This window comes from Passer montanus, unplaced genomic scaffold, assembly GCF_014805655.1.
Source record: "Passer montanus isolate IOZ18808 unplaced genomic scaffold, ASM1480565v1 scaffold12, whole genome shotgun sequence".
Taxonomy (NCBI): domain Eukaryota; kingdom Metazoa; phylum Chordata; class Aves; order Passeriformes; family Passeridae; genus Passer; species Passer montanus.
The window spans coordinates 11,486,786-11,508,323 of NW_024358722.1; the positions used below are offsets into that span (position 1 = coordinate 11,486,786).

Sequence of the window (21,538 nt, forward strand, 5' to 3'; positions counted from 1 at the left end):
GTTCTGCTTTGTCTCTGCAGCAGTGCATAATGTCCCACAGCCAGGGTGAAGTTACAGAAGCAGAATGTTAAATTTATTGTTATTATTTCTGATAAATTTCCACTGGAGTAGGAGTGACAGTGGAGTTAGACCAGCGTTGCTTTCATGATACACTAATTCCAGTAGACTTTTTGTGTAAATAAAGACATTTATTTTTTGCTTATTGTGACTTTTTTTTTTAAATTAACCAAAAAGTGGCATCGTGCATCACTTCAGATGATATAAATTTTTTGTGTTCCTCAGTATTTCTTTGAAAGGTCAATTTAAAGGGCATTGTTATTCCAAATAGAACCACTTTCATCCCCGTTTCATTCTTTCAGTCTTAAAAAACTTTGGAGAGGCTCATGTTGCTGGAATCGTTTATAATTTTCTTATTTAGGAACTGCAGCACTCTTTTCAGTTTTGCCTTGAAATGGAATGGAGTCGTCATTTCAAGTTTATCCTCATTTGAAATTGCTGTCACTCAGGGTTGTGTCCTGGACGTCGATACCTGAAGTGTTGAAGTACAGGTAGCTCATGTTGCAGGGGCTTGTAGTTTGTACTGGAGGGCATGTAAACTTGCTGTCCCAACAGAGTGCAAGAGGCAGGAGCAACAAATGCAGAGGAGGGAACATCATAAGACTGGCAGAATAAAATGTATTTAGCAAAGTATGCTGAGAGCTGTAGCCGTTAGTAGTGGGCCAAGGTAAGAAGTCTGTGATGCATCAGGAAAGGCAAAAAGCAGTTTGGAATTGGAGGGGGCAGCCTCTTTATACAGAAAAGCTTCAGTTTTAATGCTTCCTAAACATAACTAAAAAATTAAAAACATTGATATATGAGATGTAATTGTGTGTTTTAAGTTGAGCTGAAAGACTTCCTGATGTTTGTTTTGGCAAAACATAGAAGAAATAGGTAGGTTTTAAGAAGAGAATTTCATAGTCCAGTGTTTTCTGTGGGAGATAGAGGAAAGAACAAAACAAGAATTACAGGATATATGTTTGGAATTTTGTCTTTTGATGTGTTCCATAAAATGTTGAGAGTTCATTGGCTATCACTGATTTTTTTGCAGCAACATCAGCCAGTCAATTTTTGTGGTACAGTTGCTTTTGTTCTTTATAAGGGAAAGCATTCTAATAGTGATGCTGCCGTATATAGTTCGTGTTTTTGAAACAGTGCAGTTAGTCAAGAATTTAATGTTTTTAGTCAGAATGCAAAGGCAACAGTGGATAAACTATTACCCCTTGTATGTGTAGCATTTTGTTTAGGTACAAAAGGTTTTATTCACTTGTTGCTTCTTCAACTAGCAACCTGCAAACAGAAAGATACTAATTATGTACAGGGTCACAAATTGCTGTGAAACGTGTGTTTTGAGTTTCCATTGTTAAAGAAAAGCTGTTTAGAAAGAGCATGAAATCTGAGGTGGCCTTCAAGTTAAGTTACTTACTTGTAAAGAAGAGATGATCCTATGTAATTAGCAAAATAAATTTACATGCCAATTGACACGTATGAAAGTATAGTCCCTACTCCTGTTGAGTAATCAGACCAAAGTATTTCACTTGTGAGCAGACTCAGGTGTAGAGGGATTTGTTTGGCTTTTTTCTGTTATGACATGAGTTGTCTGTGAGAAATAAATACATCCTGTTTGGAGATGAGTTATTCAAGTGTGCAGAAAAGGCAACCAAGGCACAAGTCTTGTTGTTTTGTTCAGTAACCTGCTCAGCTTTCTAAAAAGATGTTAATTTCTTGTGCTAGTGGTAAAGTTGGAAAGAAGTGACAAGCAGCAGTGAATGGCATTTGGATGAAAATATTTTGAGCTGGACAGCGCAGATTATTTTAATGGAATATTAAGATATAATGGTGTAAAGAATAAAATAATAGTAAATCATTCTTCTTGAGGACTAAATACAAAACAACAGTCCTGTATATTTAAAATAATTTAAAAGGCTAAAGTTGTAAAAAAAACCCCCAAAACACAAGTTATAAATAAAAACAAGCTTACATATTAAATTTCAAGGTTTTTTTTTGTGCTAGGATCCTAAAGGTAATTGACATTTTTCAGGTCATACCCCCTAGTTACTTAATTTGTATACAGAAGAGATAGTATTGCATTTGTAAATGAATAATTGAAATGTCACTAAGATGACTGTGTGGCTTTGTACTTACTAAGTCAGTGGTATGGTGTAGAGTGTGAAAGCCCCAAAAATAATTGACTTAATAGTAAATCAAGTTTGGGACTAGATACATAATAAAAAAATAAATGCTTTTAAATGTCATATTAAAAATGTTTCATCTTTTTAAAATGTCTGAGGATTTTTGTTGTTTTGGTGATATATATTTGAAGATGTCATTTTCTGAAGAGTTTGAAACAACTTTTTGAAATGAAAAATATCATAACAAGTTATTGTTTGAACAAAGAGGTGCTAATTCAATATTTAAGATGAAGAGATGGTAAGTTTCTGTGTTCTAATACTTCTGATTCTAGTGATGCTAACAACAAAATAGAATTAAAGTGATGTTGAGGTAATACTTCTGTAATGACTATGACTTTCTGTGCCACTTCCATAGCCAGCAATTCAATTAGTCTTGGTAACTTTGTAGAAAGACGTTTGTTCTTGTAGTATTTCTAAAACTGCCTTATATTATAATGAACTTCAAACATAAATTTAGAATTTTATTGGTGTTTTTCTTAAGAACCAAAAATAATCATGAAGTTTATAGAAGTAGTATTTTTGAATTTAAAGGATGACTGAGAAAATATTGCTTTCCTAGTGATGTCTGATAGTAGAAGAAACCACTGGGTACCTCTGAGAGTTTTTTAAATGCTTTTCATGGTACAATTAATTCCCAGACAACTCAGAATTTATTACAATATGTTTTGAAATCAAAATAATTCTGGTGGTGAATGTGGCATAGATGTATTTTTTATGTAAAAAAGGGTTTTAATTGTTTTTCTGTCTGTAAGGTATACCTGCTTGACACTTAACCTGTGAGAAACTAACTGAAGGATTAATGTGATGTATAAAACCTGTATTCAAAGATGGAAATCTGTGCACATTTCATGTGGAAAATTGAAGTACATTTTTTTGCCCCCTGGCTTTATAATGGAAATACTTTACAGGATTTCAGCTTGATAATTTACCTAATCTGTGAACAAGTATTCTAAGACTCCTTACATGAGTGCAAATTGATACAGAAATATAATTTTCAAGTCCTATGTTCACACTGAATTACATAAATAATTAATTAGTTTTGCTGCGGCTAAAGTTTCATTCTTTTTGTAAGGTATCAGCCAATGTTTCTTTTTTCATCCAGAAAAATGTCATCAGATACTGTGTTTCCATAGAGAACTATAAGGCTTTCAGACAGTGCCTTTTTTAACTACTTAGTATCCAGGAAGTACTGGAGAAAAAAAACCCCAAAGTATCCAGTATTTCAGTTCCTTTTAGGTTGTGGTTAACTTCCTTAAGAACGTATTTTGTTGGATCAAGGCAGATGATTGCTGAGCAACATAAGCATAAGTAAAAATGTTTAAAAATTTAAAACTTGCAATTTAAACCTACTGTTTGAAAAGATCAAGTGTGACATATGTGACGGTTTTTCCCTGAAGATGCTGTACAGTTAATATATCCTTTTAAAAGGAGACTGTCACTGCCCTTTGTTGAGAATCATTCCATGACAGGGAATTCAGTTAAATTTCCTGCTCAAAGCAGCGTGGACACGGAATTCAGGTGAAGTTGCTTAGGACAGCCTGCTCCAATGACAAAGCAATCATTCTCATAGTTCATTCAAAGGTCCCATGATCTTTATCTGCCTTCTGATCTGTCTTCTTTTTTGCCTTCTTTTTGCTTTCTGACTTGTTCCAGGTACCCCAAATTGGTGTCACACCTTCTCACACTGATTTCCTGCCTGAACATCATTAACCTGTGCCACCTTCTGCTGCTCTTTCACTTTTGCTGGTCCCTGTGTTCTGGTGAATTACAGTCCCCTCTTGCTGCCTTTTCTGCCAGTGCCTCTGTGTTTGATAAATGTTATAGCTGCAACGTATTGAAAATGAAGGTTTTCTGTTCTGGGCCCAGTCCCTGGTCTCATTTGGGTCAGGATCAATAATTCAGAGAAAACTGTTGTTTCAATAGCCTCAGATATTCTCAGTTATCCATATGCAGTCTTGGAAGGGGTGGGAGCATGCCTACTGCCAGCAGAACTTGGGGAGATTTCATCTGTTAAGGTAAAAAATTAATATGTATGAACTGAGGCTTTTGTCAAATCTCAGGGTATTCCTGTGTGTGGGAAGATTCCATGAAAAATGGTAAATAGACACCTGACAAACAATAAAGGAATGCCTGACACGTGCCAAAGTTAATGATAATTAAAATATTAATTAAAAAAAATTAGCTGACTTTCCCCTCTGTTCCAGAATAGACATCCACTTTTCTCACCTTGTTACCCCTCTTGATGCAGCAGGATTTCTCAGTTGAAGTTGTTGGCAAGTTCCTTTTCATGGGAAAATTTTCAGGGCCAGTTTAGGCAAAATGTTACTTGATCTCATCTGGTCAGATGTAAGAAGTGAAGCATGCCAGTTTTAGATAGGTCTGTATGTCTAGCTCAAAACAGAAGTGCAAATCTGTCCAATTTATTTTTCATGGTGGAAGGCACATTTATTTGTATCTTTCTTTCTTTGTCAGATTTAAAAGACACCTGTATAATAATTTAAGAACAGCACCGTAGTCACAAATGTTCCCTGTCATCCTGCAAAACGAACTGAGGAGGTTGTGGAACTGCATGTGTTTCTCAGTCAGTACTTTTACATAGATGTAGGAGCCCAGATTTACAAAGGGCATATGTCGAATCAGAGAATGATTTCATTTGGAAGGCTCCTGGGAAAGTAATTTACAGTTCAGTCCCCTGCTCAAAGCAGGGATAACATTGAAGTTGGATTCTATAACTGATCTAGGCAATCTGTTCCAGTGATAAACTCCTCTCATTCTGGGTTTTTCCCACCTCATCTCCAATTGGAACTCTTCTTGTAGTTATTTCAGACTCCTGTGTCTTGTCCTTTTGTTCTCTGCATTCTCTGAATGCTGAGTCTGTTGCCAACTGTTCTTTAATTCCACTCCTTTTTAAATAGTGAAAGATGTTACCATGCAGCACTATAGTTCTAAAATGAAGTGCCAAGATCTTAGCAAACAGAATTTGTAAATCTGATAAAGCTTCATAAATCTTTACTAAATAGAAAAAAAAAATCAACCCCCAAGAACAGGATTTATGGAGTTGAGTGTAGTCTTGCAAAGGCAGGAGGAAGAAAAGTGATATGTGAAATCCCAGTTTTTATCCAGATTAATGCAGTTGTGTTCAGCTCTGAAATATGTGTTGTCTTTGTGTTGTGGCCATAAAATCCACTCTTAGATGTTACTCTTCCTGTTTAGAATGCAGGTTTGAGACATAATGTTTCTCAATTATCAGTACACTAGTAATAAACCAGTTACCAGATTAATTAATCTGTTACGTATCACTAGAAATCACAATTCTGTAATGCTTTACTTGGTTGTTAATTCATGTAGTTTCTGAGTTCTATCACATTTTTGCCTATAAATTGCATACAAATATTATTTATTGAATTGCAGTTTTATAACCCTTCACTTTAACCTCCTACCCTACTTCATAACAAATTTGCAATCCTGTCACTATTTTAACTTTTTGCTTCAAGTTGTTTGGATATAGAGCTTGTGGAGCTGCCACTGGGTTTCCTAAGGGCCTTCCCTCTGAGACCCTGACAGCCTTTATTAATGAAGTAGCTCAGCTTCATTATAGTCTGTGGATGCCTGCATTCCTTTCAAAAGATCTGCCCTCTCTTGGTCTTGAACTGCATTTATAAATTTTACTTATTTCTCACATTTCTAGCTTCTCGGGTTGCTGCTCTTCTATATCCCTTTCCCTGCCCACTTCCCTTTCAAATAAACAAGCTACAATTTAAATAGTCTTTCCCATTGCTTCAATTTGCAGATTTGCAAATCTGCAAATTGAAGCAGACATCTATTTGCAGATTTCATATTTCTAAAACCGGCTCCTTGACAATCTTAGTCTTAAATTGTGTAATTGATGTTGTTAGATGCTGGTGGGTGTCGAAGATTCTACACCTTTCAAGATCCCCAGATAACTGCCTTGCAGTTATCTGCTTAATAGCAATTACATATTCTTTATTTTACATATTCTCTAAGGCGTGTCAGTCTACTTTGGCCTTTTTTCCCTCCCCACCTGGTTTTAAGTGTGCTTTATCTCGATTTCACTTTCTGTTAACTCTTTCTTGGTTCATATGCAAGTGACCATACATGATTTTCCTCACTCTGTTTTTTGCACATTAAATATCCTGCTTGCCAGAGGGCCGGGTGGGCCAGCTGGTCCCTGAGGGAAGAGGAGCCAGGTGCTGAACATGACAAGGTGGACAGGGCAAAGGCTCAACAGTGCTGTCTCAAAGCTGGCCCTGAGCAGAGGCAGCCAAACCTCCAGGAGATGGGGAGCTCTTAGCTCCTTTCCAGGGCTGTCTCTCAGGTGTTCCATCAGAAATCATTGGTTTTGGCAGCTTCTGGTAATCTCCCCATTCTTCTGCAGAGACTGTCCAGTCCTCCATCAGAACTTCTTGCTCACAGCCTCAGTTCCTCTCAGATTAGGACCAAATGCTTTTCTGTTCTTTGAAAAGGTGATTAAGCATTAACTCAGGTTTAAATGGTGGACTTTTAAATATATCTGGCATATATATTTGCATCCTTTGAGTTATATATTAATGATCAATTCTGATAATGTTACAATTTGCAAGCCTTTACAAAGTTTTTTTAAATGTGTTTATTTCTGTTTCTTTTAGTATCTCCAGAAGCAATTGGATTCCTGTCTGCAGTCGGGGTGTTCATTATTCTCATGCTGCTACTTTTCCTATATATTAATAAGAAGATGTGTATTGAAAATGTTAGTGGTTTCCCAGATCTCGATTCAGGATACACTACAAGAAAGAATTCACAAGATAAACTTTGTAAGTATCTGACATGCAGTGTACTAAACTTAATTATAAGAATGCACATTTTTACCAGGATGTAGCAACACAACAACATTAGCCTTTCCTGTGACTGCAGTACTTGAAAGGAGCAAATCTTTGTATCTACAAGCCACAGAAATTCAGCAGCTATATAACCAAAGAGTTTGCATTTACTTATGGGGACATGCTTCTCTTGCACTCCGAGAATACTCTTGAGCTTATTTTAAACATTCCATAATTTTGTATAATTAAATCTTTTTAGGTAAATTTGTGAATGGGATTATTGGATTTTCACTCAGCCTGTTAAAATCCTTCACCACACTTTTGGAAAAGGTCTTGCTTTTATTCACCTGGAAAATAATTTTAAAGATGAATTTTAGTGATATCTTATATCTGACTAACACATTATTGAATATTTTTTAATACAACAAGGTCTTTAATGATCATGTGTAATGAAAGAAATTAGATCTTGAAAAAGATATTGAGTGTTGGTAAAACAGCTCTTTCTACTTTTGTGCTGTGAAAATTGAACAGGCTTTGTTAGCTGACTTGAGAGAATCAGGCACCAGAAAACAGAATATGAAATCGAAGAGGCCTTCTTCCCCTCTACCTCTCTTAAAGATGGAGCTAAATTTTTATTTTCAATTTTCTAGGAAGCAAAATAAAAAGAAATTTTCTCTCATATTAACTTTCTTTTTTGCTACAAAACAAGTCTTAATATTCCAAAGTATCTTACCTTATGTAAAAGACAACAAATATTTTGGGGTGAAGAAGTCTCTACGATGTGTGTTGTGTTATGTTAAAAACTTGTTTAATGTGACACTGATGAACATTTAAATGTCTCACAACTTCTTCTTCGCAGGTTAGAATAGGAAAAAAAATCCATCTCACACAGTTGCCTTGTTTTTGAAAATAATGAATTTTATTATGGCTAGTTGATGCTGCAGTTGATGAAAGACTATGGTTTTGCTGGTTAATTGTGGCTTCAAGATATTTATTTAGCTGTTTTCTTATTATTTGCAATAATTATTGAATGAAAAAAGAAAAGCTGCAACTTCTCCTGGTAAATGTATTGATTTTTGAGATAGAAAAGGCAAATAGCTCTGAAATTGAAGCTGGAGAAACAGAGATGATCAGTTTGTGAAACAGAGGACCTGGCAGTATTAAGAGCTGCTGCTGAATAGGCTGGACAAATGGCGTTTTTTAGAAACCTTCAGCAAAATCTGAGCCTTCCCTCTGTGTCTTCCCTGGTGGACACGCTCAGCAGTGCTGTGGATGACCTGGCCAGTGTTGTTGGTGAGGTTGGCTACTCTGTAGCTGACTCAGTGACAGAGCAAGTAACCAGCATGATCCATGGCCTGCGGGCAGAAGATGAGAGCTCCAAAACGCAGAGTGATAAACCTGTGGAAGGCAGAGAGGAGCACACACCCTCATTAACTCATTCTCAGGAAATTAATACGAAAACGAAGAGAGGTGCTGCAGAATACAAAGAGACTCATAATTCTAATTCGTTAGATTTTGTAAAGAAAGGTACAAGTCAAGTTGGAGTATCTGACCATGTCTTGAACAAAAATCAGTGTCACTTAAGAGGCACAGATCATAATAATCCTCTCAGTGATACAGAAGTACCTCAGGATTTGAAGACTGTAGGAGGACCTTTTAAAAGGGAAGTAGTAGGGGGAAATGAGTGTTTTGTAAATGATAAATTCTTGAAGGATAGTAACCTGAAAAGTAAAAAACTTACAGTGGAGCAATCTATTGAGGAGCAAGATAATTGTTTATATGCAGTATCAGATAATTCTAAGAATCGCAAGCATAAAAAAATCAAACCACAGTCACCTGGAGCTGATTTTGAAGATTCTGATAAAGTGCACAGTATGAATGTTCCCCAAGATTTAGAAACAAAGTTTGTTGAAGTACAGAAGGAGAAATTATCAGATTCCAGCTTGAAGAAGATGGACAATGACCATAGTTGCCTTAATGAAATCAAAGAAGAGAAATCTGAAGCCTTCTTTGACAGGAAAAGAAAGCCCATCTCAAAGGATGAAGGCAATGTGTCAACTACAATTGTGAATGAGGGTAAAAGGAAAAACTCAAAGAAATTAGAAAGAGAGCTATGTAATAAGAAGACAGCAGGAAAAGGTGAGGAGTCTGTCAGCAAACTGCATTCTTCAGCCTTTCCTGAAACTTATGATATTTCCTGATTTTTTCTCCTAATTTAAACATTTAATAATAGTGTTTCCTGTCAGTGAAAGTGCCAGGTTTGTTTCAGTGCTTCTTTTTCTAATTATGCTGATATTTCTTGGAAGTTAATTAATTTCCAAAGTATTACTTAAAGGAACTGATTAATAAATGCCTTTTCTATGTTCTAACTTTACTCTTTCTCTATGCAGTTTTTCTTGCCTTCTCTGCCTTGTGTGGCTTCTGCTGAAAACTATGAATTAATTAATACTGGAAGTTAATACTTGTTCTGTGAAAGTTATTTTTATTTTGTTTCTTTAGAAAGCATTGCATAAAATGTGCTATGACAATAAAAGGAATAACTTCTTTTGCATTTACATTACAGTAGATCTTCAGAATATTTCTGGGATATGTAAGATAGTGATTTCAAGACACAATGAGAAACTCAATAAGACATGGCAATTAAGTAATTTTAAGTATAGAAAGAAGTGAATGAGGCTTGTCTTAAAGTTGTAGTCTTAAAAGAAAACTACAAACTGTGTGTTGTTGTTATGGATACTTTGTGTGCCGTCTTCAATATCCAATCTTAGTGTGATAAGGGAATTGCAATTACAGTTTGTAAGGAAAAAGTAAAACCTTGCAATTTTACATACGTTTGCAGGCTGCATAGTAAAATTTTAGAAAGCAACACATGCTTTTCCAGAGGTGCTCATTTTGTAAAGAAATGAATGATTTCCTGATAGAAACCCATTTTTTTCCTTCAGTTGTGTATGTTTTCCTTATCTGAAAATTTCAGTTACCTGCTTTGTTGAGTTTTGGTTTGGTTTTGTTTGTTTGTTGTTTTTTTTTTAGTTTGAATTAGGAGTGTTTTCCATGTTTGTATGATAAACTATGATCTTATCTATTTCTTTATATAATAATAGATTTGTAAAGTATATTCTCTCAAAAATGGCATTTAGGGTCCATAACAAGCAAATTAGTAGCTTTCAATAGGTTAATAATTGCTCATGACCCATGTCAGCCAAATAAAGGAAAGGTTTTGCTAAGAACATAAATTCTCTTAGCCAGGTTTCCAGATAAGGTATAAAAATCGAATGAGAAGTGGCAAGAAAAGGCATTAAACTGTGAGATTTTTTTTTTCTTAAGGTACCGGAAGTTACTTTTTTCTGAGAAACTGAAACTGATCTGCTTTGTAATTAAAAAAAAAAGGATTTGCATGGATAGCTTATGTTTAAACTTTGAGGAGGTTTTTATGTCCTCTGAAGAGGTCTTGCTTCATGACTTCTAATAATAGTATGCATTCTCATTCTTTTATGATAGGAACTGGGGAAAAAATAAAGAACTGCTATCACTGAGAACTTCTTGGTGCTTACAAAAGTCAGTGTATTATTAGAGACAGAACTTTCAACTGTTCTTTCAAACATGTTGCTGCCATGTTTTATACTATTCCATTCTTTATGCAGGCTGATTAACGAACCTGATTTTGTATTTGCGAATACATTTCTTGTAATGTTAAAGGAGGCACCTAATACTGATGTCTGGCACTGTACTTTAGGCCTGGTATGCTCTGCTTTAATTACAGTTGTGGGAATCTGTAGAAGCTTTAATATGGCAGGTTTCAACCCCTGGAGGGCTATATGAAATACAAAATTTTACTCTGTGTTACGGCAAAACACTTTGAGATTCCTTTTTCTGGGTAGCCTCTTACAGTGAAGGTGTTAGCCGGAATAGATCCTGCTTGGTGTGATATTTTCAGTAAATGATCACTGAAATTGAACTTGCTTTATAGCCATCCATAAATGGGAAGTACCGTATCTGCTAGAGTTGAAAGATCCAATTTACTCCTTAGAAGTCTTTTAAGGCACCATATATCCTATAATTAGTAAAATAAGTTGTTGTACATATTATGCGTAGAGCTGGTAGCCCTACGTCCAGATAAGGTTTTCTGACAATTTCCATTTCAAGATCTTATAATGAATTTTATAAATTGTGTGCCAAATTTGGAAGAATTTTGAGGAAATTAGGCATTCTTTCTGTCTGAGATCCTATTGTTTTGGTTTCTTCCTAAATTACAATTTAAAATCTTTAACTGTTTCAAAGAAATAGGTTATGTGAAAAAACATGCTGGACATTTTTGAAAAAAAAAAAAAAAAAGTAGATTTCAGCTCAGCTTTACAAAGATGCTGTGACACCTTTGTGTATTAGAATATGTGCTTGAGATGTGGGAGAACACTTCTCCCATGTCAGAGATGCCCATGGTCTTCTATGAAAAAACATCCAAGTTTGACAAAGTTGTAAATTTTTGGAAAGTTTGCTTTTTGAAAAGACATGGTAAACACTTCTTATACTTTGCTTGTTAAATTCACTGACCATCCCATTTGCACTCATATGCTTCATTGTAGGGATTGAAGAGCAGAGCAGGTCTTACCCTGCCTTTGATACTTGATGGGCTCTGGGAGTTGGAACAGAAGATTTGAGAACAAATATATTCTATGTGAGGACAGAAACTTCCTGAACAAATAGGACCCAATGCACATGGTAGATTGGGATTTAAACTAGGAAGGGTGACAGCTATGGAGAGAACTGATAACTTCATATGAAGGTGCAGAGACTAAAGGTGAAAGACCAAGGTTACATGAGTAGTTGGTTAGGTGCAAGTAAAGACATTGGGATTGAACAGCCAAAGAGAATAGAGGAAATCACCATAAGAAACCAAAAATGGGAGCTTGGAGCAAGAACTTGGAGTATGGGGCTGGGAGACAGGAACTTGGCATAAAACTCTACTTGAATTTAACTTTCCAAAAGATTTCATACCTAAACTTGCAGCAGAGGTTTTTCTGTATGAGTACCAGGGACAAAAAGACCTCTATGGGAAGTGATTCCTAAAAGTAGGAAGGATAGACCTCTGTAATACTAAGAGTCAAACACTTGACTCTAAAAGAGATCTAGATGTGGCATACATTGAGTTAATTTAATTTTAACTGTCTGACTTTTGAATAAGCTGAATCTTTCTTTTAGCAGGAATACCCAGCCAGAGGAGTGAGATTGGCTGGGCATGAAGACAGACACTAAAGGGAGTGGAAATGCAGATCTGGAGCTGAGTGCATAAAAACAGGGAGGGGAGAGCAGTTGAGTGTGGCTGGATAGCATGTTAGACAACATTCCCCCAGATTCAGGAGCTGAGAAACAGCATTATGGGCATCTCAAAGCTCTGCTGGTAATGGAAATGCACTGGCAAATCATATACCATAGTTGCTCTCAGAGCAGAGGTAATGCTGACTTCTGAGCTTACATGAACTCTTAATGCCTATTAGAGTCTGAGATCTACAGAACCTCTGCAAGGCATGTTAAATTTGAACTTTGGAAGAAGGGAGGAGGAAATCTTCCCATTACAGAAATAAAAATACCGCTAATCTTTGATTTGTGGGAGGAAGTCATGCTTGAGATGTAGTTGGAAAACGTTGGCCACAGGAGTAGGCACTACAGAACTGCTATAAAAGAATTAACTAGATAGATTTTTTTCCCATGTAATTTTTGCTGTTGCCAGATGTCTGCAGTAAAAATCTGCATTAATTTCAGTTATTGAACAAGGAGCTGTTTATTGTAAGTTAAATAAAATTGTGCATGCAAACATCTTTCACTAGCATTTTCCCATTTGTTTTTGTGAGTTTAAACACTACTGGCATAACTATCCTAAAGGTGATTTTGTTGTAGGCTTCTTTTTGTAAATCAGTTTCATTTCTATGCTATGCTACATGCTCACAGCAAAAATCAGCTGGGAATGTAGGATCGGGAGCTGCTTGCTTGATACGTAGGGTATCCAAATGTAATATTGCAGGAGTGTTGGATTTACTTTTACTTTACTTCAAGAATGTCTATGTGCCACCTTACATGAATTGATCTGTTTTCTGTTGAATAAGTATTAGTGTGGTTTTTTGGGGCTTAATGATCTTTCAGGTCTTCTAGAAAGTGAGAACAGTTCTCAGCAATTGCGACATCACAATGCTTGTAATTTCAACAAGGTATTTTTAAAATATTACAGAAATTTTAATTGAAATAGCTTAAATATCTTCAATGATAACCTCTTATGGTTATTTTCTTGTATTCTATTTTGAGCTGTAGTCGATTTGCTTTATTTTATTCAAACAGACAATTCTTATATGAGTAAAGACCAGCATGGTTCATCATCTGAGAGTGAAGATGAAGCACTTGGTAAATATCATGAGGCCTTGTCTAGAACCCAGAGTTCCAGGCTGCCAGTGGTGGATGGCAGACAGCAAAAAAACTATATATGGGAAACCAGACAAAAATATAGTCCCCTGTCTGCAGAATATGATGGATACAGTAGTGAAGCCTCAATAGATGAAGGTAAGAGCGATTTAAAAGCCTTCCTTTTATTCCAAATTTCAGAATTGTGTTCTGGATAAGTAAGTCCAAGATGAGAGCAGCTTGACTAGCAAATAGTCAATGTCTGCAAGAAATATCCAGACACCTCTTATATTAGTGCATGCTCAAACAAAAAAAAAAAAAAAAGAAAAGCACACACTTGTATACATTCTTCCAGAGATGCTACAAATTATACAATATCTTGCTACATTAAGTTTCATTTAATTTTTTCATTATTCATTTCATTTTTGGGGCAATTTAAGCTGTTTTGATTTAGGAAGGAAACATGGCAACTTTTGTTGAATTTGTGGTATTATAAATACAAAGAAGACATGTTATTTCTGTATTGATAAGCTGTTCTAACAGCAAAGTAAATGCAGTTGGTTATTAGCTACAGTGCATATGGTCATTGCAGTGTGCATTGCTGGAATGTTCTGTATCTTTTCTTCTCTTGAAATGACACAAGGAAATTACTAGAAAGATTAGATTAATGTATTTTTCCATGGTGCTAAAAGTTGGATTTAAACAGTGGATGTTTTATTACATGCTATATATTTCTTGATTTTAAGTTGGGATGACAGCTTGATGTAGAGGCTGAGAATTCTGCTGTCAATATTTTGTCAATATGCTTTTTGTATTTGAAAATAGTTGTGTGAGAACTGTGTCCATAGCCAGTTTCAAGCATGAAAAGTGAACTTTTCTTGGAGTTAGGTAAAAGTCACATTCTGATACAGGTACTATATTATATTAAGGTAATTTTTGTCTTCCTTTAGTACGGTAAAATGTAAAAGTTTTTTAGTGTTTGATGTTTTTCTAATAAAAAGTGGATATATGTAATTAAAAGGTATTTCAGCTTAAATATTCTATACAGTCCAGAAGGGCTTGAAAAAGTTTACAGTTTCTACAATTTGATATAATTAAATTATGTAAAAGTCTGTTGGCTATTGAAATTTGAAATTAGTATACAGTCATTCATGATTCCGAGCTAAGACCTGAAGGACATGAATGCCATATTTCAAGTAAGTTGCATAGTAAAAGAATTCTCTGTTGATCATCAGGAAATTCTTTTCTTTCTTTTGCTTGTTAAATTGTAGGAAGGCAGGTAGTCTGAGTTCCAGCAAATACTGAAGGAGATGCAGAGGTGAGGTCAGGTGGTAAAAACTGATCCTTGAGCACTGTGATGGAGAAGGAATAGGGATAGTAAAAGTATGTTTGGTTTTGAAATCTACTGAGATCTCTCAACAGTGTTGGTGGAGAGAATATGAAAGGCTTTTTTTGTGGCTTTTGTCCCTGTTGGGAAAGAATGATGATGTATATTAACAGGAGATGGAAAAATGATTAGCAAATAATACCAGATATGAATTATACAAGAATTACACAGGAAGACTTCTTTCAGATATCTAGAATAAGGTATTTCTCTTTCTTCAGACCACTGAGGCTATTGTTGAAATAGCCATAGTTATATGACATTCCTCTTTTTATTTTGTAATTGCTCTGATTTTTTATCCAATCTAGTTCTTCTTCTCAGTGAAAAGTCCTGAGTTCATCTGAGCTTTTTACTTTGGTCCTATAGGAGTTAAGCTTCAAAGGTGTTGTGCTAGCCTTTATAAATTTTTAAAAAAATTTTTATGATCGTGTTCCCTGTAATCCTTTTAATTCATCAGAATTTGTATTTACTGATACAAAATGGAATCTGGAAATCTGTATCAGGATTACAATATAAGACAAAAGAACCTTTTTGGGAAGTCCAAATATTGCATCCAGAAAGTTACAGTTCTTACCTCCTCCTCCTCATTTTTTACTATTCTTCTATTGCTAAATATATCTGTCACCAGGTGCTATTCCTTTTCAATGCTCTCTCCATTCTGAAAACAGGCTGGATATAAATGCCATTTTAAAATTTATTATAATGAAAGAACATTCAGTGTTTGGAAGCAAAAAACTTCTAAAACAAAAGCTATCACAACATTCTTACTTTAAAAACTTAGATTTTTATAACCACATACTTCTACTTGCACAAAAACTTTAATATTGTCAGTATTTTGCTTTTGCTGCTACTTATGAGAGCATTCTCTTCCCACATTTTACAAGGAATGGAGAATAAACAGTGTTATTTTTTTGACAGCCTGCAATCATTCTACACCGTATGTTTGGCAAAATGCTTGCAAATGAAAGTGAGGAGTTTGTCTCATTTTATTAATCCATTATTCTCAACAAAATTGTGTTCAATCCTACTAAAAAAAAGTTTTGGACATTATAGCAGATTAACTACTTAACATTTTTCACTTCTCAGTGACCTGAAGGTGGCATGCTGGAATAATTAGTGTTAGTACTTTTTATGTTCTTCCTAAATTACTTCAAAGAATCTTTGCACAATGATAAAAATGTTTTAGAGTAGAGGAAGAGACAGTGTATGCCTTATGTGATGATCATTACAGAGGGAAAGCTGCCCAACATAGAACTTTGATGAAGAGAGGTGAAAACTTCATGAAGAAGGCCTGCAATCAGAAATAAAGGAGAGATTATTACTACCAAGCTGTTCATTTGTGTTCAGAGAACAGTTAACTTAACAGAAGACGTTAAAAATCTGATTCCAAGAGGGAAGCATCAGCATTCCAGATGTTTCAGTGTGATTTTTAAAAATCACACTGAAAAAGCTTTACCGTTCTTTAAACTTGCAAAAAAATCTGTAGAAGACTTGATGCCATAGGAATGCTGATTTTTTTAAAAATACTTGGCTTTTATGGGTATTGAATTATTTTTATAAGAAGTGTAAAGACAGATGATCAAACCTTTCTTGACTCTTCTGTGGGCCAAGCAGTGTGTTTCTATGTACTTTGGTTAATATGAGAAAAAATTGTCAGTGCATTTGACTTTGTGTGCTTCTTTTTTCTCATATGTGCTTTATCATTTCTACTTCTAAGTCTTTAACATTTTGGCTGTGCTTCCATTGTAAGGCACTGATCAGTCCATATGTTGAGCATATAACACTTGATAGTGTTAAAGTGAAGTGATGAGAGGACAGAATTAATTTTTGTCTCACCTCTGCTTTCCTCCTGCTCGTTGCCAGTAAAGCAGCCCCTGATCATTAAGAATAAGGACAAGGGGGAGTGGTTTTAAGGAGATCTGGAAGATCTGCTCAGAGAGAGCAGATTTAGATTAGATATTAAGAAACAATTTCTTTTCTGTGAGGGTAGCAAGGCACTGGAACAGATTGCACAGAGAAGCTGTGGATGCTGCATCTCTAGCAGTGTTCCAGGCCAGGTTGGATGGATTTCTGAGCAACCTGGACTAGTGGAAAATGTCCCTGTCCATGGCAGAGAGGTTGGAATGAGGTAGTCTGTAAGGCCCCTTCCAAGACAAACCATTCCATGATTCCATGACTCTATGAATTCCATCATAGATAGAGTAGGATGAGTAATGAAAATGATACTTTGTTTTCAGGAAATTTTGGATTTCTCTGCTGAATTTTCTCTTCAGCAGCTAATCTCTCTCACATGTTCCATTTCACAGTAGTGAGCTGTGTGTTTTTAAAGGAGTCAATAAACAGTTTTACCGATAACTGTTTACTCTGAACTTGTCTTTTTAAATTCGTTTATTGAGATGTATGTGTACTTGACTCTGCATACACAAAATTTAACAAAGAGACAAGAACATAACCTTGTCTTTATTAATACACCCTGTATGTTTTGCTTGTCATGTTAAAAACGTGTTTAATGTTAATATGTTGCATCATTCAGACCACCAAAATGTCTGAATGTATTATTTTAAGGTTTGCTTGTTATAAATTCTGTAATTAGTTTATTACAGACTATTATGTCCTTTTTCTGGCTGCATGCCTCTAAAAGCATCATATTCTGAAGCCTGAAAAATTGTGTTGTATGTTTTCATAGCATTCTTTTCTCCTCTAGATGGCCATATTAATCTTTCTTTTCAGCACATTTGTATCGAACTCACATGGCATTTTGTATCATGTTTTTAATACTGAAATGAAGAAAGATATATGCTCTGCAGGCTTTGTTGTGTATTTTCATGATGGAATGTTCTAGTAGCACTTTCGGTAATTCTCTGCAATTCAGGGGTTTAAATTTTCAATCACAAATACCTGCTTTTGGCCAGTGTCTGACATAATTTATATATTTGTATTGCACATTCGATGCATTTAGATTTTTACATGTTTTACATATAGATACACAAAATGAAAAATAAATTACTACTGTGCTTGGATGCAAGTATTGCTATAGACTGTAAGCCATTGTAAATATAAAACTTTTGCAGTGAACCCCTCATGGACAGGCTTAATTCCAGAGTATCACTAAAGGAAAACCTAATTCAATACAAAATCAAGTTGATGAGAAATGTCAACGTTAAAAGCAAAATGGTACAGATGTTCACATCTGAAATTTTCAGCTCTTGCACAAAAGACCAAAAGTTTTTAATCTAAGAAAAGAGAAACCTGTGTGACTACAGGATGTGTGGCTCAATCTGTGTGCTTAGGTCCAAAATTCTAGGGTCAGCTTGAAATTTGAAATCTTAATTTTGCCAATAATGTTATTTTTCTATTTTCTAATATTATCCAGTAAAGTATGGGTACTTGCTGGAGTGACCTCTTTTTCCTGTTTTCCTGACAAAACTTCCTTTTAAGTTTTTATAATGTGTGTCCTACTTCTTATATTATTTCTTACCATTTCAGTGTTGAATATGTAGTGTTGTCTTTATGTGCTCCAACTATTTGTAATATTTTGGGAGAGGGGATTAATATAGACTTATTAACATGTAATATTTGCACATTTATTTCAGAAAATAAAGAATAAAAAATAAGGGGGGGGAGCAAGGAAAAACAATGCCATATGATATTTCTGCTAACAGTTTATGAGTTGAAATAGGAAACTAAGGGATAAGGAAGTGTAAACCATAAGATATTTCTGCTAACAAACAGTTTATGAGTTGAAATAGGAAACTAAGGGATAAGGAAGTGTAAAAATTTTATTTTTAAAATTGGCATTAAAATTGGCAATCTTTGTATTTCATGAAAGAAACATTTTTTAGTATCTGTATTGAGATTTTAAATGGACCATACCTTCTTAATAACTTGAATTTCAAAAAGTCATACTGTATTATATTGAATTGGCCTCTTTGTCTCCAGTAGTGGCTGCTTCCTCAACTTTGAAAAGTCAAGCATTATACTGACAAGTTGTTCTGTTTTTAGTATCACCATAAGTATCATAGCAATATATTTTCTCTAAGGAAAGTGTCGCCTAAATTCCTAAAAATTGAAGTTTTAAAAACTTTTAAAATTTAAATTACATTTCATTATATCCTATTGATTATATTTTGAAATATGTTGAAATCAGAGTTTTGCAGGCAGATGTCAAAAACTATTGATGGTTCTTTGTTTCTGAAATCAAGATTCTCTGAATCCCCTGAGAAGGGTAGAAGAGGAGAAGAAAACAGTTTGGGTTTTTTTCATACTTAATTTGTCATGTACTTAAAGCATTACCTCTTTAACAACTGTGCAAAATTCCTGATTAGGAGCTAGCAAGGAGAATTGATCCCATTTTGAGGCAAAATAAGTCACATTGTGAAGGAAAAAGCAGTAAGCTCACTTGCTTATTTAGCATACTTAGATATACTTTATTTAGCTGTAGTTTACCACTTCAGTACAACCACGGATTCCATCTCCAGCCTGTTTTAAAATCTTTTTCTAACTTCTCAATTGATAAAGCCCTCTGGCTGAAGACATGTTATTTCTGAGATTGGCCCAAGTGCCTTACATTTCACAAGGTTTTTTTGAAACATATGGGAGCACTAAAAGACGGCAGCGAGAAAACATAAGTTCTCTTAAATGAGAATCTGCTGCTCTAGCAGGCATATGCTACTGGATTTTATCCATCTTTTCCATATTGTGAAGGTAGAATATGGTTATTTTTGTAGTTTATCTTCTCCCCTTCTATTCTTCTCTAGGCTTTCGGCACTTTATGTTGATGTGTCTGTGGACATATGTTTGCCTTGTTCCTCAGTGTCAATCTTTGCACGTGAAGGCGACTGTTCTTCTGGAATCTCTTGGATCTAATTCTTTATGCAGCTTTTTGCCTTTTTTTTTCTCTCTTGTTAGTTTTTCATGTCTCAGGAAAAGTCTCTTCACTGAATTACTTAAAGTATATATAGAGATTTCCTCATAGTATCTTACCAGTGTAAACACTAAAAGCTCTTTCACAAGCATCTCAGAAGTGGTATAGAGGTGAATCTCCCCAGTCTGTTTAAGCAGCCTGGCCAGTTTTCATTAGTAAATACATTCTGAGAAGCAGGATCCTACTTCAGACTTACCAAGCTGAGGTGAAAGCCTTTGAACAGGGTGAGAGAGGAGCAATGGATCACTCAGTGAATTCCATGATAACCATGTTTTGCAGTTTAGTTTCTATCATTGCATGTAAGTAGATCTCTTTTCAAGCCAAGTGTGAATGAAAACTTACTGTTTGAAATTATATAGTGAGGACCTCTTTATGGCTGTATTGTCTTCAGCAAAATAAGGCCACAAAGTTCTCTCAAAATTGGTCCCCATGTAAACTTCAGACACTAAGAATTACAGGCAAAAAATATGTTTGTCATGGAAAAGAATTGTGTGCTGGTATTCACACTGGAGACCTGAAAGCTCAGTTGAATACTCAGTCATAAAATAGTTATTTCTCTTCTTTTTGCTCTAATGGGCCTTAAATAAAGTTCTGTGAAAAGAGTATTTAGGAAAAAGATGGCCACCCACTTTTTTCTTAGGTGTCTTTATGAGATTACCTGTGAGATTTCTCTGGTGTAACGCCTGTTGGAAGTAAATACTCTTTTTGTCCTGCAACTTTGGATAGGCTTAGGGCTTCAAATAGTACATCCAAGGTACTTTGAAAAGGTCTTTAGTGAAGAGATGTAAGACAAGTCTTAAGACACCTTCAGCGCAGCATTTCTAAATGCTTCAGAGTGTATTTTGAAGGCTGAATCATGCTGCAGCTGTGAATACTCCTGATATTCATACTCATGTATCTTATCTGATAGTAATTGTGTACCAGCAATTCATGTTATTGATATACTTTTTGGAGATTCTGGAGGATTTTTTAGTTACAGTATTTCTTTAATTGCTCCAGTTTCCTTATTCTTGTTTTTCTATTATATGGGCATCTACCCCTCACAATTTTTATTCTAGGAGTAATTAAGAATCTTCCTGTAGTGTACAGGAGAGTGCAGTGATGCAGTACTAATTATACAAAGTTCTGATTCCTGATCATGTGAACCAGTGGAGACTGGTTAATTGACACAAATCTTCATTGGCTCCCAGCCCTTAGAAATTGGAGAATGATGGCATCTTATGATTTTGAAGCTTCTGGGGAGTGTGGCTGTTGAATCCATTGCTATATATCAAAGGAATATTAAAGAATAGTTTTGTAAAAAAGATACATTTTAAATTCAAGGACATGCAGAATAGTGTCTAACCTGATTTGCAGTGCTTCCTACTTAGTGTTTGTGATGCTGTGGGTTTGGGTTTTCTTGTGTTTTTTCTTTAGCCAGGTTTTTGCTTGGGATTTAGTGGGATTTTTCTGAGTAGCTTCCTAGTGCATTATGACAGATCTCTATTGTTCTTCTGTAATAGTGGAAGGCAGTTCTCTTAAGTGCTTGAAATTACTATGCGTGTTTCCACAAAATATACTCAACTGAGTGTTGCAGAGACTAAGGTGATTTAAAGATTAACTCTTGCTCTGTCTTTTATTCAGTTTTACAGAATTCATATATTTTTTTTCCTTCCCAAGAAAGTATAACCCTTGTCTTGGGAGAAGTTTCTGATAGAAGGACCTTTTCTTGTAAGCAATTGGGCTATGATCATGTTGAGGTTAGCTTCTTTACGTGTATGAATAGCAGACATGCATAATGCTCACAAATTTTTGAGTC

The 21,538-nt window shown here is 35.2% G+C and overlaps 1 protein-coding gene across 4 annotated transcripts in view; it reads left to right on the top strand.

Moving 5' to 3' along the window:
- Positions 1-21,538, top strand: part of SYT14 (synaptotagmin 14) — an 89,621-nt gene that overhangs the window by 19,283 nt on the left and 48,800 nt on the right. The window contains exons 3-4 of one of the 4 annotated variants that reach the window (XM_039697795.1): positions 6,875-7,039; positions 13,373-13,591. In XM_039697795.1, coding sequence (XP_039553729.1) covers positions 6,875-7,039; positions 13,373-13,591 — 384 coding nt within the window. Of the gene's footprint in view, positions 1-6,874; positions 7,040-7,997; positions 9,185-13,372; positions 13,592-21,538 lie in introns of those variants that run through there. The other 3 variants (XM_039697792.1, XM_039697796.1, XM_039697793.1) reach the window with 3 other exon arrangements.